Raw genomic sequence first — 18550 nt, 5'->3', positions numbered from 1 at the left:
GAACGAGCGTGATAAAATGCGGCTCAGGGTGACATTGCAGCTAATAGAATGTACAATATGCACTTTTTGAACTTTTTCATAGTCAAATTTCGCAATCATAAATCAAAAGAAATCAAAAAATTTGGAAAGTTTTAAAATTCGTCGAGAATTCTATCGAGAAGCTTTGTGTTCTGCAGGTTGTCAAGCAGAGTCCACATTACATTATTATATTCGTTCTAGTTACAATATAGTTACAGTAAACAAAGTATCATTTATAAACGGAGGAATACTTATTAAAAAATTTCTGTCAAAATAGAATATTTTTACTTCTTTTACTTAAAGTTTATATTATGGGATTTCTTCTTGGAGTCAGTGGGGTATGAATATGGAGTTTACTTATTTTTAACGAATAATACTTACAACTATTACTTAATTACTTTATTAAATTAATTATGCGTCGTTGATATTGTACTAATTAACGTCTACCGATTGAAAATACCTTTTACCTTTTACACAAGTATCAAGCTATTTACTTATTCATTTGATATTATTCATTCTTTGGGGCGCAGAAAACTTCATATATAGCATACAATATACAAAAATGTTTTCTTCAAATAAAGTAACTATTAATTATTGAGTGAACTATCAACTTACCTTATTAGAAAAGTGTCCAATTTAGTTATAGAATTCATTTTTTAAATTAAAATAAAACAAATACAACAAAACTAAACGCATAAATTTTATATTTGAAATGAAAGGTTTATGATGAAATTCCCAAAAAATATGTTAACTATAACGTCCATTTACATTACAAATATGGATAACTTAATGATAAAGTTAAAGAAACCTTGACATAAAGAAATGTCTGACTTTAAAAGCAACGGTGGTTTTTCTTAAAGGTTGTCAATTGTCTTCAGACAGCTATTTGTTGTCATTCTCTGAAGAACCGATCGGGGCAAGTTTATGCTGTCGTCCCTCTTGTTGACAAAGGGGTATTGTGTTCCCTGCTCAATAAGTTAAAGATGATTTGCATGTGGCTTATGTTTTTTAATATAACTAAGTATGTCGAATATCCAGCGTCCAACCCGTTCGACGAAACTTACCGTACTATTTAAAAGTATTAACCCTTGTCACGAACTGGGCACACTTTAGCTTATCTCCAAAAGGTCTTAATCAGTTAATGGCGTCTAATAAAGGGAGCCTCCGGAGGAACAATGGCCAGATTTTGCCGGCGGCTCCAATCGTGGCAGGGAGATTGTAAATCAAAAAACCACGAGATCATATAAAGGGGGCGAGCCTGATAAATGTCTCTCGAAAGCCCTTCTGGGCTACCGCCTCTTCCATTTATCAGATGAGCTCTTCGGTACTGAAAATTCCATCGCACTTTCCAGCACGATCTCTATCACATTGTGCCAAGTGGCTATTTTCAATTTTCGCGTTAAATTAACCCCTTAGCTTATGTTGACCCCTATAATCAATCGCAGCCGTACTCAATTTTGAACCATCCTCCACCTTCATTTAATAACTAACAACATGAATTAAGAGTAATAAAAAAATTTGTATAATAAGAAATCTCATTTTGATTCACAAAAATTGCTTAACTCGTTATAACAATCTGAATTTTCATTATCTACACAATCTCAAAGTTCAAAGTACAACAATGTTTTACTGCAATTAAGTAATACAAAATATGTCGTGTAGGCATTGATAACCCATAATGGAAAACATGGAAAAACAACCAATCATTGAAATTACAAAAGAAAATTATGCTCATAAAGAATAATTGGTAATACTTACTTTTATTAACTAAAACATAAACTTCTGAAATCTTTAATTGTTAATAGAAAACGTGAGTGACTAATTTTTAAAACGTGTTGTTGATTTTCCACCATATTCTTAAGATGAAAATGCAATAGTAGCCGTTTCAAATTGCTAAAATGAATAAAGTGCAATGTAAAATTCATTGATCTTAATGAATTATATATAAAATGAAGCCATTGCAGCTATTCATTTTATACCTATTTTTAATTTGTCACTGAGGTATTTCGTGGTTTCTGTTTTAGCGTTAATTGTACGATTAGAAGTGAGAAAATAATAGTAACATGCCTTGACTCGTAGTTTGTGTATTTGGAATACATGTTTCTGACAAGCATACAGATTTGAGCGAGAGATAGAAAGGCAGATAGATAGATAGAAAGATAAAGAGAGGGGGAGTGATTGAGAGAGTTCAATACAACTGTAAGCCAAAGGTTAAAAGAGAAAAATAATTAGTGAGATCCTGGTGATATCAAATAGGGTATAAAAATTTTTTTTACGAGGGTATTTCAACTGCGAGGTTATTTGAACCATCGGGGTGCCGATGTTTTTGAAAAAACCCATTTGTAAGTATGTCAGGTTCGAAAGGAGGGCCGCTGGATTAGAACCCGGGGCATTCTTGGTGATCTTACAGTGATGTGCGCCGTGTCAACCTAAACCTTTGCGGCCCCGACATCCGAAATGAATATTTAAACAAAACTATTTGACATAAAAAGATGTAGTAATAATATAATAACAATTTATTATTATTTACCTAATCTTTATATATTTCAAAGTGCTTACTAGCGCGGTTAAATTGTAATCATTGGAGATATTTGTCGTACCAAATGATTTTTTTTACATCTTAAAAATTTGTACATTATATCTAAATAGTTGCATTTTTTTAAATCAAATCACTTTGTTGATTGGTATATTGTGAATTTTTCCTGTATTTCTTGGGAGGGGTGAAACGTTACCGAACCATCCTGGTCCCCTCTCCTCGCTGTGTTGGTCTATCAGGTACAAGGTGTCTTCAATTTTTATCTTACCCGATAATGTCGAGGTCACGATAGCTCACGGTAGAGCAGCGGCGCATCTAGCCGAAGATCGTGGGTTCGAATCCCGCTCGTGCCATTGACTTTTTTTCATCTCAACTAAAAACCTTAATTAATTGTAATGTATTAATTGGTCAAGCGGACCACGAAATTAGTGAATTTAATACTCATTAACGGACAATTTTATTTTAAGCCTTTAGACGCTGAATTCAGAGGTGCAAACGGTTTTTAATTTAGAAACTTAATTGCGAAAAACCTTTACCGAATTCTGTTTTTCGGATTAACCAAATCTTCTCCATTTTTTTCAACCCATCACCAAATTATATTTTATCATTTTAATTGATAGTAAATTACTTGGGTTTATTTACGGGGTTCTCAACAGCAGAGGTCATATCAGCCCTCGGAGCGCCGGTGTTTCGGAAAAAAAGCCCACTTGTTATTGTGTCGAATTCGAATGCAGGGCCGCTGGTTTGAATCCGGGACCTGCACATTACCGTAAAGGGCGCCGTATCAACGCTTTAACCGTTGCAGCCACGGACACCCACTTGTTGGTATAGAAAAAAATTTTTGCAACAATTTCCTCAAATAATATCTATTTACAGCACGCTTTGCACGTAGCTCACAAAAGTGCTTCAGCCTGGTAAATTTTGGTCCAATGTTACCAACAACAGAATTACAACAACTACAAAAAGTAATATAAAAAATTAAAAAATAAAAAATAAAATAAAATAAACTACAAAAACCATTTTTCTTGTAACGAACGAGACACTTTTATGATTTGCACGTCGAAATACGTAAAACTTGACTTTGTGTGATGGTTTTAAAAATAAGGTTTAACTACGATCGGTCGCATTGCTTAGAAATTCGTAGGCTTTTTTCCGAACGATGAACGTACTGTCCTAAATAAATGAACATAGTTTGCTGACGTTTAAAAAAATTGCCTTCTCCAGAGAGAAATATACTCTGTCGTGATAGAAGAAAGAAATTCCCTTTGTGACAGCCTGCATACATCCAAGAAGAGGATCTCACAGGAAGATTACACATTGCCATACTTGGCTCTAGTGTTCCGGATATCGTACTAATCGATTTTAATATCTTCGAATGCAGATTGACCTTAAATGGAAAATTGCTTTATAAAACGTTACGGTCCCAGTTTATTTCTATTATGCTAAATATGATGCCGCTTTGTCCACAGTTGGACTTATGGCGTGTCAGAATGTGTTTCTTCCAGTATGACAAACGGCCATTCTTACACACACACACACACACACACCCTCTCTTTATCGTTCCCATTCTGAATAAACTTGTAGATATAGTCTTGAAATTCCTTTGCGGTTTTTAAAATATCCCGCCTTTTTAACGCTGCGAATGAAGTTTATTACACTATTTAAAAAATGTGTGTCTGAAGTACTACATGTTGCGTATAATTTATTTTTCCTAAACTGTTGGACGTCTACGTAGTTTGACATTTATTTATTCTTATTTAGAAACCTCTGTTGTTTATTTTTTATTATTGTTTATTTTTTGACAGCATGAGTGAAACATAATTTGTATGTATAATCAATCTTATTTATTATCGCAAAGGTGTCACATATTTATTATTATTCACTGTCATAGCTCCGTGTTAATGATTATTAATATCGGCTTTTAAACTGTCTAAAAGCTTTCCCTTTTTGTCTCATTTATCTGTCGTTCTAATTAGCAGTAGATACTTATTACACCTAAATGTCAATAAGTATTGACGACATTGATGAATAAGTTTGAAAAATTTCAAATGAATATAGGTTTTTAATGCAATATTTTTTATGTAGAAAAAATAATTTAAGTGAAGATTGAAACGTTGAGAGAGGTATATAGAAAGAAAGCGAGAAAGATATAAAACAACTAATTATATTATTTTTATTTCAATGTGTGAAACTTGAAAATTAGACTGGAAAGTGCCCAAACACGTTAAGAGCCTCAAAAATTAATAATTTCATCCCACGTCCGATATGTCATGAGTCATGACATTGTTCCTCTGGGTCACCCCGTTTCATGTCTCACTTTTCACTAGGCCAATTGGAAAAAACAATGGCCATTTCGAGAAATTGTTTCAACGGTTTTCAATTTAACAATCGTTAGCTATGGCCTAGCATTTTAACAACACATTAAAAACAAAACGAGATAGATAGAAGAGAAAAGGGGAGGGAGAAATAAAGAGCGAGAGAGAGAGAGAGAGAGAGAGAGAGAGAGAGAGAGAGAGATAGAGAGAGAGAGAGAGAGAGGGCGAGAGAGGAAGAGAAAGAATATATATAAATAAATAAACAAAGCAACGGAAGTAAAAAAAAAAAGAAATGAATAAAAAAATAGATTGATAGATAGTAGATACAGAGATTGAGACAGATGGAAAAATATAGAGAGATATAGTGTGAAAGAGAGAGCGAGAGAAAAAATTGATTAGGTATAAATAAATAAAAAAGCAAGGGAAGTAAAGAAAAGAAATGAATAAATAAATAGATTGATAGATAGAGAAAGATAGAGTGAAAGAGGGAGGAAGAAGTAAAGAGCAAGAAAGAGAGAGAGCGAGTATGAGTGAATAAGATTTTATTTATAGTCGCAAGATTTGGTCATCATGGACCACTCTTACATTCAACGAGTAATACACTTTAGTAAATATTTAAACTTTTATATTGCTTGATGAAGGTGTTTTGTGCCTAGAGTTGAATTTGAATTAACTCTAGATTTATTATTTTATGGAAATTTTCCAGCTTTTTGTATAGCGTACAGCGATCAGCGCCTCAGACTGGATTTATACATTAAACTGGCTTCTAAAATCGAGATAAAAATCAGAAGCGCACATTCTATTTTTCATTCACACCAAATATTGAAGTTACATTTTTTTTTATAATTTTCATCCGCAATAATCATTTTTATATAGTTTGAGCGGAACAGTGCTGACTGACGTTTTAAAAGATGGTTGTCTTTTTCAAAAAACCGTATAACACAAGCATACATGATAATCTGGATAATCTTTTTCTAAACATGTTTGCATTTCACAGAACCAGAAAAAAATTACAATGTCTGTTTCTGTGATTCTAAAAGTCGTAGGAGTGGAGACGATTTGATTGAAAATCGAATTTGCATAGGGGATTTTCACAGGTATTTCTTCGCGATTTGAAACCTCATCAGATCCGTACGGACGATAGGGCAGGATCGGGCTCCGGGCTTAAAATCCGCACACTTATTTTTACAGCTCGTTGTAAAATATTTCTCGTGTTTCTGAGGGTCGTGTCATCGAGGGTTTGTGGCCTCTGCTTAAAGGGATAATCCTCCATTTGGCTGCCGTTAAACCGTCGCGTCGGTTCCTAGGCACTCCCAAGTACCACTTCTGTTGCCTCCGGCTAGCATGAAGCCTCGCCGTAACTTCGACCCGCGTGATTGAAGTACAATTAGGAAGAGTCGAATACGCTTTAAAAGATTCCGTTATCCAGGCTGACTTTTTCGAGATGGAGGAGAAAAATGTTAAGCGCAGGAGACCATTAGAAGGCAACATTTAAAATTACCTTTTTTATGCCCCTCTCAGATTACAGAAAGGAACTGGGTTTCAAGTATTTGTACTATAGACATAAATCTGACTCCTAGGCAGTATGAAACAAAGCTATTAACTTAACTATTTTTTCAACAACGCTTAAACGTTTTTAAAATAAATATTAAAAAACAGTATTAAATTTCATTATGATTGATACCTTTTTCTTAGTAGTGTTTGTAATGTGTGTGTTATCAACTTGTATGTAACAACTTATTATAATTTTAATCAAATCATGTTAATTAAACAAAAATCAATTAACTAAACACTAACGCCAATTATCGTTTTTTAGCGTAGTTCGCACAGTCAATAATAATCAATAATCCTACATTCGTTGGAAAATGAAACAAGGAAATGCCATACATTCATGGAATTTGTAAGTTCATTAACCATAGCATCATGAAACAAAACCAAATTGGCTAGAAAAATTGACTCAACTTATAGTAATGCACCAATAAAATTAGTTGAGTGTACTTGATAAAAGATAAATTTCAACAGATAATATGATATATGATAAAATTTTATTGACTCATCCAACAATTTTGAAGTAAGAATTTTTTTATTTGTTTTAAAATAGAAAGGAAATTAATATGTTTGTGAAAGAGTAATATTTTTTTAATATAATACACTTTTTTTTTAAATTGTAATTGTGTTAAAATTAAGAAGTTAACTAATCGACACGTGATCACTCGTTTGGGTCTCTCGTGAAAACTCTTTAGATTTCACTCAAACGCGTTTCGACATCACGCGTCTTCAGTGAGAAATATCAACATAAAATAATTTGGTGGTACAAAATCCTTTAAAATGAGCATTCATTTACAATATAACAATTATTTTGCATTAGTTTGAAATTGGGACTTATTTACTTATTGTTATATTGTCGGATGATGTATTTTGTTTTATAATTGTTTTTTTAGGGTTTGATAAGTCTCTTCACTTTCCAATATTTTTGAACATTGTTATTAATATTTATATAAGGTAGTGGTTGAAATGAAAAAGTGTCACGAGCGGGATTCGAACCAAGACCTTCGGCTAAATAGCCGCTGCTCTACCACTTGAGTGGATCGAAGTCACGATAGCACAATTGGTAGAGCAGCGGCGTATTTAGCCGAAGGTCGTGGGTTCGAATCCCGCTCATGACACCAACTTTTTCATTTCAACCAAACCGTATATAAAGATTAATTAATTGAAAGAAGTTATTCGGTCAATCGGACCACGCAATATAATAGATTGTTATTAGCAATCAAAGACAATACAGTAAAAATTATAAAAATTAATTAATTATAGCAAACCAAACACACAAAAAAAGTGTTGGCGCAACTAGTTTCGGAGTTCATCATTCTTCTTTATCAGTCGTACACCTCCTTGTTATTAATAAAATTAAAAGCATTAAAACATTTTAAATATTTTCAATCGGACATTAATCTAGAAACATTCCTCCCACTTGTTTTGGGTAAACATCAAGTACATTCAACTGTTCTTTTAATTGTGTTATATTACTTTATGTATCGTATTAAAATTATGTTCAATTAAATTAGTTTTAAAATTTATTTATTTATTTATTTGCATAAGAGATTAAGTTATTAAGTGCCGTTAACAGATATAATGCATTGAGCATCAACAATTGTCATATCAATCCGATTGGTTGAAGCGTCGAACACGTCGGGAATTGAGAGAACCCTCAATGAATGCGTTTGGTGATTTATTTCTTATTTAAAAATAATGTGCTGAAGCACGGCAGAGCCGCTATTCTTTTGTTGTTTTTTTTTTTTTTTTTGCATTTTATTAAAGTCCTTTTTTATATACAATTGTAATCAAATCATTTTTTTAAATTCCTTTGCCATTATTCTTCGGACGGGGAAAGATCCACAAAATTTAGGTCTTAATTTATTGGTTTTCCCAGTAATACGACATAGTTCGTCATACAGAGAATAAAAAAAGATAAAGAAAAAAACAAGTTAACAAAAATATGTATTTCTTATGCCAATCCTCAATAAGAACATTCTAAGAATACAGAGGGTTGGAGTTGGTTAGAATTACATTATATTAAGCAAAACAGTATTTTAACGTGAGGTCATGATATGAGCAGATAATAATTTATATTCCACGCTTCTACAAACTGATGATTGGAACAACAAAAATTTTTACATATTTTAACACAATGAGAAGAACTTTAAATATTTAAATGACATGCTTTAATAAATAATTTTTAAATTTATTAACATTACTAAAATCATAAAAATTGAATTTAAATTGATGTGCAGTTTTTAAACTAACAATGAAGGCATGCTTGGCAAAAATTCAGAATTAATTTTAGGCTAGGCAAATTTTGATTTTTTGGATACACGAGTAGGATAAACATGTAAATTGTAGCTATGTGTTTTAACTTTAAATGTATGAATGCATGCACTAAATACAAATTATTTTTTTTACATTAAAGACATTAAATTTTTTAAACAATTCTTCAGAACTAATTCTTGGGTGCATATTTAGTATAATTTTAATTACAATCTTTTGAGCAACACAAACCTTACGTAATAGTTTTTTAGTGGGATTGCCCCAAACTATCACACCATATTGAAGTAATGCAAAATATACAGTTTTTAGAGGGTGAGGATTTATAAAATAATTTACCAATACGTTGGGTGAGTTTCTAAATGCATTTTAAATTTAATATTGCCATCGAACCAGATTCCTAATTATTTACATGTAGTAGTAGAAGAAGTGGTAGACACTCACATATTCCATCACCTGATTTACATAGATTTTTGTGAAGAGTGAGATTTCGAAAAGACGTTTTATTTATATTGATTGGTAATAAGTTAGTATTCATCCATCCTTTAAATATTGTAAAACTATTCGAAACAATATTTAATAAATTAATAAAACAATTGTCAGTAAAAATAAATACAGTATCATCGGCAAAACAAAAGGGCAAGCCATTAATATCTAAAACAAAAATATTACGACGAGGTCGAGATTAAAATGCGATTCAACTCCGAGTCGGAGTCTGAGTATGAGTCTATTTTGAAAATGGTGGGAGAGGATCTTATATAGCCTCTGTAGAGTTTCTGAGTCTGCAGGATCTATTATGATGACAGAAGCAGCCGTTTCGTATGTAACTCCTCTACCCCTAGTTCGGGAATTTCCCTGGAAATTCTTGGATTTGGCGGACTTCATCCTCGGGTGGCCCGGTGAAGTCTGTTGTCATCTTCGTGAATCGTGTACAAGCCATGGTGGTGATCAAAGTCACTGCGATGATCAACATTATGATGATTGCTGGAACTCATTGCAGTTAAGAACACGTTGTTTTTACGAATCACGATGACCATGGATGGTGTGTTTTGTAGATTTAATTCCTGAAGATGTACTTTGAACATTGATATCTGGGTGTCGTGGAAATTAAAATCAACGTTTGCAAAGATATTTAATTACCCAGAGGATCTAGACTCGTGTTTCAGGTGTTTTCCTCGATATATTAGTTGACTGTTGTTTGGATTGATGAGGAAGACACCTTGTAGTAGTTTAATCTCGGCGATGACCTGGCCGATGATTTTTAAACGTTCTCATGTGGGGAAAGTTGACAGATACTGGTTGATTTGTGGTATCCACTCCAAGTGGTTGGCAGAGATGTCCAGTGTTGTGGAGCTGCAAATTTCTGTACTGCCATACTCTAGCAGATTCAATTCACATTGAGCGTTTGTGTAAGTTATTAAATCAGGAGAGCAAAAGTGTACGTATGCAGTTTTTTGTGTACAAGTAGTCTTTAGTGTAATTATTTGAGTTTTCTCAAGACCAGATTGTGGTTTAACATTTGGAAATATAGTTACACAGCTTTCTGTGTAATAGGGTCGAGCGGTAGTTTTCGTCAAGGACGTGAAGTTGATTTCTATAGTGGTTTAGTTTAAAAAAATGGATTAATTCGTGTGGGACATCTGACTTTTGCAGTGCCTAAGTCTATAGGGATGAGTCCTGAGCCTGTCGTGATGTCCGTTGTTATTGCTCCCGATGTGACTGCCAAGAGCAGTGTCCTGGAACAGATTTGTTTGTGAGTTACCCGTCTTCCTTGGTCGTTTTATGTTTTTTAAATGAATTTTCTCTTTTGTGTTGTGGTGTTGGGTCTTTATTTTTGTGGTTTTTAATTCTTTGTTAACAGGATTATCTGTTCTGGTTTGTAATGGTCTTTGGTTTTGCTCTTTATTTGTGCGTTTCGCACGTAAACGTCTTCGGGAATTTCAGGGATGGTTCCCTGTTTTCGTTCCGTTTGTTAATAGATTTCTCCTTGTTGATATGGCTTAATTCTCTAATTCTCTCATATAATAATTTAGTTCGTTCTCTGTGGTTTGCTATGTAGTCGTTAGTTAATTGCTCGTCTATATTTATATCTAGTCTTATTTATATTGCCACTGTGGATTTCAAGTGGTGTGTGCTTTATGGCAGAATGTGTCGTGTTGTTGTAAGCGAATATAGCATAATTAATTTTGTCTTCCATATTCTGATCATTGAATTAATCTCTATTTTGAGTAATCGTATGTGCTCTACGATTGTGGAGTGTAGTCGTTCTATCATCCCATTTGATAGTGGATGTTATGTGCTGGTGAAATGTGTGTCGATTTTGTAGACATTAAGTAATTCTTTGATAAGGGAGTTATTGAATTCCACGGCATTGTCGGTAACGATATTCTTCGGTATGCCGTAACGTGTGAAATGCTTGATTAATTTGTGTGTTATTTCGACGGCCTGTGAGGTTTTAAGTTTATAAGCTTGAGCAAGACGTGAAAAACTGTCTATGGTCGTGAGAAATTTGTTTTCGTCCACTGAAAAAGTGTCAATGTGGATTATTTCGTTAGGGCGTGTGGATGAGGGGGTGACATTCAGTTCAAGATTGAGGTGCGTTCTGTCGTATTTTGTCTTTAGACACAACTCGGATCTATTGATATAATTTCGAATATGGGTTTTTATGTTTGGTCAATAATATTTATTTTTTTATTTTGTTATACGTCTCGTCTATTTCTCTGTGATTTGTCTTTCCGATATGCTAACTTTTAATTATTTCCAGTATCTCGTTTTATTCGATTACGTCCAGTAGTTGTGTACAGTAACAGAATAGTATTAACTCAGATTCCTTCAAGTATTGTTTCATAATACGGCGAAAGTCTTCGTAAAAATTCGTTTCGAAATAAATTCCGTATTTTACTTTTGTACAATAAATTCCGCGGCGAAATTGTTTTTTGAAATTTCAACTACTAACCTTGTTTTGGTCTCGAATAATTTTATTATTTTGACCTTTTTGGGTTGGAAGTTTACAAGTGACATTATGATTTGGTTTTACAATAATTTATTGGACGTTCAACGATTGGTACCTCAATTTCTATGTTGTTTTGATAGTTCGAATGTACCGTCTGTTCGTCGGTTTCTTCTTCAATCATTTCTATGTCACTATCGTCCGGTGGGTTTGCTACTATTGATGTCATATCAATGTCCGGATTTGTGTTGGTCAGTTCCGCAAAATTCCGTTTATTTGTTCGTTTGGCAAGTTTGCGTTTCTGTCTTCTAGTACTTCTGTTAAGATTTTGTCTATGTCTAGAGTTCGTGAACCTGAAATCTCGGGTTTGAAAGAGTTTCATTCGTTTATGTGTCTTTCTACTCTAGATAGAGCGTCTGCGTTAGAATTTAATTGTCCTTTTTTGTATTTAATCTCAAAGTTATATTCTTCCCGTTTTAGTCTCCATCTCAGTAATTTTGATGTAGGGTCTTTTAATGAGAAAAGCCACTGCAAAAGTTTATGGTCGGATAGAATAAGAAATTTTTTCCCGTATAGGTAGGGTCTGAAGTATTTTACTGTCCATACGATAGTGAGTAGTTCTCGTTCTATTGTGGATAAATTCATTTCGATGTCTGAAAGTGTTCTGCTAGCATATGCTATAGGTAAGTCTGACCCGTCGAAGTCTTGGCTCAATACAGCGCCAAGGGCAATGTTGCTAGCGTCAGTGGTCAAATGGAACGTTTTTGTAAAGTCTGGGAACTTTAGGAAAATACATTTAAAAAAAATAAAATAAAAAAATAAATAAAATAGATAAAATTTAAAATTTTTAACATTGGGCTTAGTATATATACCATTCAAAGGAAGGCCTTTTATATGTTTAAAAAACATACTGTTAAAAGTACAGTAGATATTGTTGGTGTGCTAAAAAATTCTAGAAAACATTTATATAAATTCATAATTTAACCTAGCGTAAACAAAACCAGTTCATTTTTCATTTCTTTTGTTAATTTTTAAGTTGAAATATCAACATTGCCAACTTGATTTTCCGAGTTTTCATATCATCATTTGGCTTTTCTAAGAATAACATCACATGATCTATAGTGTTTAAAAAAAATCATGTACGTTTTAGTCAAATTGTGTACGTTTTTGTCTGTTATGAATTTTTCCTCCTTTTCAAAATGACGGGATAATAATACAGCTTTACTTTTAGAAATTATCATAAAACAAAAAATTAATACGTCGGTAGAATTAATTATTATGCATAATATTTATAATTAATTTTACAAGACAGATAAAATCACGATCTGAGTTCATTGTACCTCGTCACAACGTGTTAAAATTAAACCGGTGCATCCTACATTTACTCGGCACTCGAATGTAATTACGCGAAATCAAGTTTTTCAACTGTTATTCAGGACCATTGTGCCTAAGTGCACGTATTTATCACGGCCATCTCATAATTATAACTTCAGCATTAACGGGCCCTGTTTTTCAGTACGGCCCCCAAGATTAATCGGGATTCGCTCCGGGCTCCTTTATTCTCAACTCCTGAGGCCGCTTCTTCATTAGCATATTCAATAACAAACAGTTGTTGTTTTATTTGACCCGCGGTGTCTTGAAAAGTGTAAATGTTTCGACAAACCCTTCCGCATTTTGGCGAGCTCGACGGCTGCGAATAACTTAAACTAACCGACGGAAACGATGATGAATGGAGCCCCCGAGAAACGTATTTGGTGCTTTTCATTATAAACCATAATTCGATTCGTTATACGATGATTTCGCCCAGGTGTGATTTATGCACTTTAACGGAAAAAATCATTGATTCTGATTTATTGGCCGTTTTCATTCATAAGGTGCTGTTTTGTTCTATTTTATACCTTTTCTCAACAACTCATCTGGTTGAGCTTAACATACACCGTTCCAGTCACGATCCAACTTCATTCGTCGATCATATGCATAATTATGAATACCCGTCTTGTGAAAAACAGTTAGTTAGGTTCTGACTAAAAGTCTTAATTAATAACATTAAATAATAACATTTAAAACGTGTCCGCCTCCAATTCTCTCCAAAAGCAATTTAACAAACCAAATTTTGCGTAATGACGCAATAGTTAAAGCAGAACAAATGATATAATCTGTTAAAGAAACAATCAATTTTACATTTTTTAATTTCAAATTTTTCAAACTAATCTAGTTCTCTCCCTTTGTTGAAACTATGTAACACTGTTGTATTTAAATTTGAATTGAAATTATGTTTTGTTTCTTTTAGATGGTCCTTCAATTCCGACAATTTGTTCGATTTAGGAATAAAATAAAATAATAAAAAAATTAACCTTAAAAGAATCAACAATAGGGCTCAGCCACCCCACCATAAATGAATCATTTGGTTTCCGTTGTTTGCCATACATTGGTGAATTATCTGAAAAAGTTAGTAAAATTTTGAAACAAGGTTTTAGAATATCTTTTAGAAGTACGGGTTCACAAAAAGCAGCCTCACAAAACCTAAAGACAAAGTAGATAACTTGGGAAAAAGCGGGGTTTACCAACTTAATTGTAATGATTGTGATATTAAATATATAGAACAAATGTGTGTGATTAGTGATGATTATTCTGAAATCGTGAGATGCGGTCGGGAGTGATGTAGGTTTCAGAAAAGCATTTTCTTTATCGTGCCAACATTTCGATCTTTATTGAGATCATCTTCAGGGCCTGGGGTTTACAAACATTGTTTAAATTTAACAAATACATGTAGGGTGTGCAAAAAGTTGAATTTATACAATGCAAAAAAATATTTTTATATTCAATCAAAGTATTTCTACTCCCTCAAAGTGTTTGTTTTTCGGAACCGCACTCACTCCATCATTCATCATTTCTACATGTTGTGTTACAGAATTGCATTAAAAAATGGTTTAAAATTGTTCTTCATGAGTCGTATTATTCACTTAATTTTTAAAGAAGACCAACCCTTTATGATATGATTAATTTCATTTAACTGATGAACCAAAACAGTAATTACCTAGTTAAATAGTAGTTGTCGTAAAATTAACATATATTTTATTGTATGTACCTAGAATTTTGGTCTAACATATCGGATTATCATACTGTTGGTTATATTGTAATCGAATACTTTTACATACCATCGTTAAAATCACCCATCCTGGTGAGTTCAACGTCAGTAGTAATGTTATTTTTTCTTCTTAGCAACTCCTTCTGGCACACCCGGTGAACGATCACACGACGATCATTCTCGACGACATCGAGTACGAGGACATGAGGCTGTTGCTCGACTTTATCTACACTGGTGGAACTGCTGTGCCGGAGGAAAGGCTGGACTCGTTCATAAAAGCGGCAGAAACTCTCCAGGTGACCGTACTGAAGGATAAAAGCCTGCATTCGCATTGGAGGATGGTCGAGGAGAAACGGCCTGTCCCTTGTCTGGTGCCTATTCGCCCCCAATTGGGCATCATCACCCCCAGCCCGTGGACGCAGTCAGCAAGGCCGCCAGTCTGCGTGCCCAGAAGACCTGTACACTCGCCTCTGCAGGTAAATTTTATTAAAGATTTGAATTAAATCGAAACGTCGGCAAAGATTCTAAGCGTTTTCTTTCCAACAACCGTTATGGGATCTATAATCCCATCACCACCGATACGAACACCACAATAATTTCTCAACCTATTTTACTAAACATTTTTATATTACAAAGATTTTTAAGGGAAACTATCTGATTCCTGCATTCACTTGCATCCTACGTTTTTAATTATGTTAAATTTTTAATTGTTTTTATTCGACGTCCTAAAGAATATATTAACTGCCAATGAAAGCCCGACGAAAAACTTTAGTTGACATACAGTACACTGTCAAACCAAATTTAGATATATTTTAGTTAAATCGAGATAAATTTCTTCAATATATTGTGTTCTTATATGAAAAGGGTTGACCAGAAATCGTTTTTGTACAATAACGCGTATAAAAATTGGTCTTTACAAAACTGTTACTGGGTTGGTCTGTCAGTCGTGTTTCGTGTCATTTTACAATCTTCAGTGTGTGTGCGCCTAATTCCCCTGCAGACAACACCAAGAAATCGTACAATTAATTTTATAGGTCTTAATATTTCATTAAATACAACATTTAAAATTAATAAATACTTACAAAATGGTTATTATTATGATAATGATCTAACAAAGAAATCACTGACGATTATCTTTCCTTTTAATTGTGATTTTTCGACGAACGTTCATTTTTACCTTACACCTGATCAATTACAAATGGTTTCAAATTATTTAAATCGAAGGTGTTAATTTATCCTTAATTATTCTGATTGACACATTATGTCTATCTGTGATTTCAGTGTATCATTAATGACCCATTTTCCCCTGGAGATCAACAAATTTAAAAAAGATGTCGACATCGAGGAGCGGCCAGATTACTTTTTTTAGGCAACGTGTACGTTTCATTCCCATGTTCCTTGTGATATGCTAAGATCTCCGTGTTTTTGTCCTTTAGAGATGATCGTCTTGAACTTCAGCCCACCCAAAGCTCGTCTCGCCGCACTTAAAATGTACAACCCACATCCGCTATTCTATTTTTCCAAAACCACGAACTAAGCACGTGGTTCCTGCGGCTTAAACGTTCATTGTCAGTAATATCGCTCAACTGGGATATTAAGGATTGTAACGCCGTTAACTAATGCATATTGAATTTAGATAGTTGTCTACCAATTATTTTCTTAAGTCTAATTGTAATAATAATCTAATACCACAGAAGGTCCAGTATTTAAAAAAATATTATTATTACTTTAAAGACATAAATATGACGGACTTTACAATTATTTTATCATAAAATTTCTGAAGTACAGGGAGATTTTATCTGAACTGCACTAATAATTATCAGCTGCATTATAAAACTATGATTTAAATTCTATTATTAATAGAATTAAATAAAACCTTCAACTGAAAATTATGACTATTAATATTATTACTCCTTGATTTATTTAAATAAAATAAATATGTACAAACCTATCACAAATGAAATATTGTATCTTACCCAATGGCGACCCCTCTTGCTCAAATTACTGACAGGGTAGTCACCATAATATTCAAAGAAAAAAGTAATTAAATATAAGTTAACAAAAGTACTTGTTTGAAAAATTAATTTTTTCTCAAAAAGTAATCAGTGTTATTAACAAGCAAAAAAGAACTTGTCAATGTACGTTGGATCGTTAACTTTAAATAAAAATAGTCGTCCTTTTGCTTTAAAAGCATATTCCTTTAATTAAGCTAATCATTGCAATAAATATTATTAATTGATAATATAAAAATATTAATACGATATTAGACGAATAAACTATTTGATACATAGTTAATTAATATTTATTTATTATTACTGCCTAAATGACAACGTTCTGATAATGTGGACAATTTAGGTGCCGACAAACAGTTAAGGTCATCGCCGGCCCTCTGCGTGTTTACAATGTTCTAACATGCCATCAATTGATTTTTGAAATGTTACAGTCTATGCTTTCGTATATTTTTTAATTCGGTTCATCATTTGTTTTAATTGAGAATTGTACCTCAGGCTAATAAACGTATAAAGCATTAAATAATTTAAAAAACGACATTGATCTTTAAATTTAATTTGTACATTATAAATTCAGTTGCCGACGAACGTGAAGGGTTAAACAGGATTTACATATAAATAGGATTTTTCTACCGGAATAATAGGACTAGATCAAAGAAGCCGGATCTTATGACAATTAATTATTCCAACAGATTGCTATTTATTTCTCATTCACAAAGATCTGCGATATAACATTTTTGATGCGCTCGCCCTAAAAGCTTAACGTCAGTACAATTGAATTGTGTTAATTAAAATATCTACTTTTACGTTAGAGATATTTTGAAGGCATTTATAAACTTTTTCGATGAAATGGACATTTTTATTTCCAACGTATTAATTAGTTAGTGGAGATGTAAGTGTTAAAGCGTGTTAAAAAAAGAGCTTTGATGAATTGTAAGTCATACGTCAAAGTCCCTCCTCATAAATTATAATGGTTCGACTTCATCTTCTAGAGGTACACACGTCGGTTTTTGACAAGGCAAACGTGGTCTCTTATTAAAGAATTCCTTTTTTTCCGCTTACATTCCGCGGTTATGAAACTCTCCAGATTTAAATTAAGAAACACCGCTGGGCGATAAATTCTCCTAGAGCCGGAATTTAATTTCGGAATGGAAAGAAGTACACATATGAGACGCCTTGTGGGCAATTCTATAAAATGGTATTTACAGGCTTTTTATCGGCCGTGTTTTACCACCGGCGAAGTTCAGTACCAAAAGGATAGCGTGCGGATTAACGCCGCGTGAACAGCCATCGGATGAGGATTTAGTGTGAGGAAAGCGTTCGAAACCTACTGGGGAGTTATGCTTTCTACAAAACTTATGAATACATTACAAGGTGTTCAACAAATAAACATTTCCTCGACCAATAAATTTCCAGAGGAACTGTGCCGTTTCTTAATACTAGCTTTCGTTTGTATCTCAGCTCGCTAAATTATTTGGCTAGTTATTAATATAAAAATAATCACACGGACAAAAACTGTAAATCGATACATAGTCCTAGTTTCAAAACCGGCCCGGAGTGAATTCAACGAATCAGACTGAATTAAAACGTTCCAGTTACTACATGTCCAAAGAAATATATTTCAAACATTTATTACATTTATCAAAAAATAAATTGATGCGTTTTTTAATAATATACGTTATAAATATCAATTAGTTTGTGTTTATTTTCGTCTTCTATAGCCAGATCTATTTCTGATCTCTCTGCCATCTTACTTCATATAATACTGCTTATATGGATACCGAATTTTAGCCTTACTAAAGATCTACAGAAATA

The 18550-nt window shown here is 33.2% G+C and overlaps 1 protein-coding gene across 1 annotated transcript in view; it reads left to right on the top strand.

Moving 5' to 3' along the window:
• Positions 1-18550, top strand: part of LOC106671036 (zinc finger protein 134-like) — a 148187-nt gene that overhangs the window by 93632 nt on the left and 36005 nt on the right. The window contains exon 3 of the mRNA XM_024224582.1: positions 14861-15202. Coding sequence (XP_024080350.1) covers positions 14861-15202 — 342 coding nt within the window. The remainder of the gene's footprint in view (positions 1-14860; positions 15203-18550) is intronic.

This window comes from Cimex lectularius, unplaced genomic scaffold (genome assembly GCF_000648675.2).
Source record: "Cimex lectularius strain Harlan isolate CLEC.00 unplaced genomic scaffold, Clec_2.1 scaffold46, whole genome shotgun sequence".
NCBI classification, from domain to species: domain Eukaryota; kingdom Metazoa; phylum Arthropoda; class Insecta; order Hemiptera; family Cimicidae; genus Cimex; species Cimex lectularius.
Note: the sequence above shows the minus strand (reverse complement) of the source record. Positions and strands in the feature narration are given on the sequence as shown.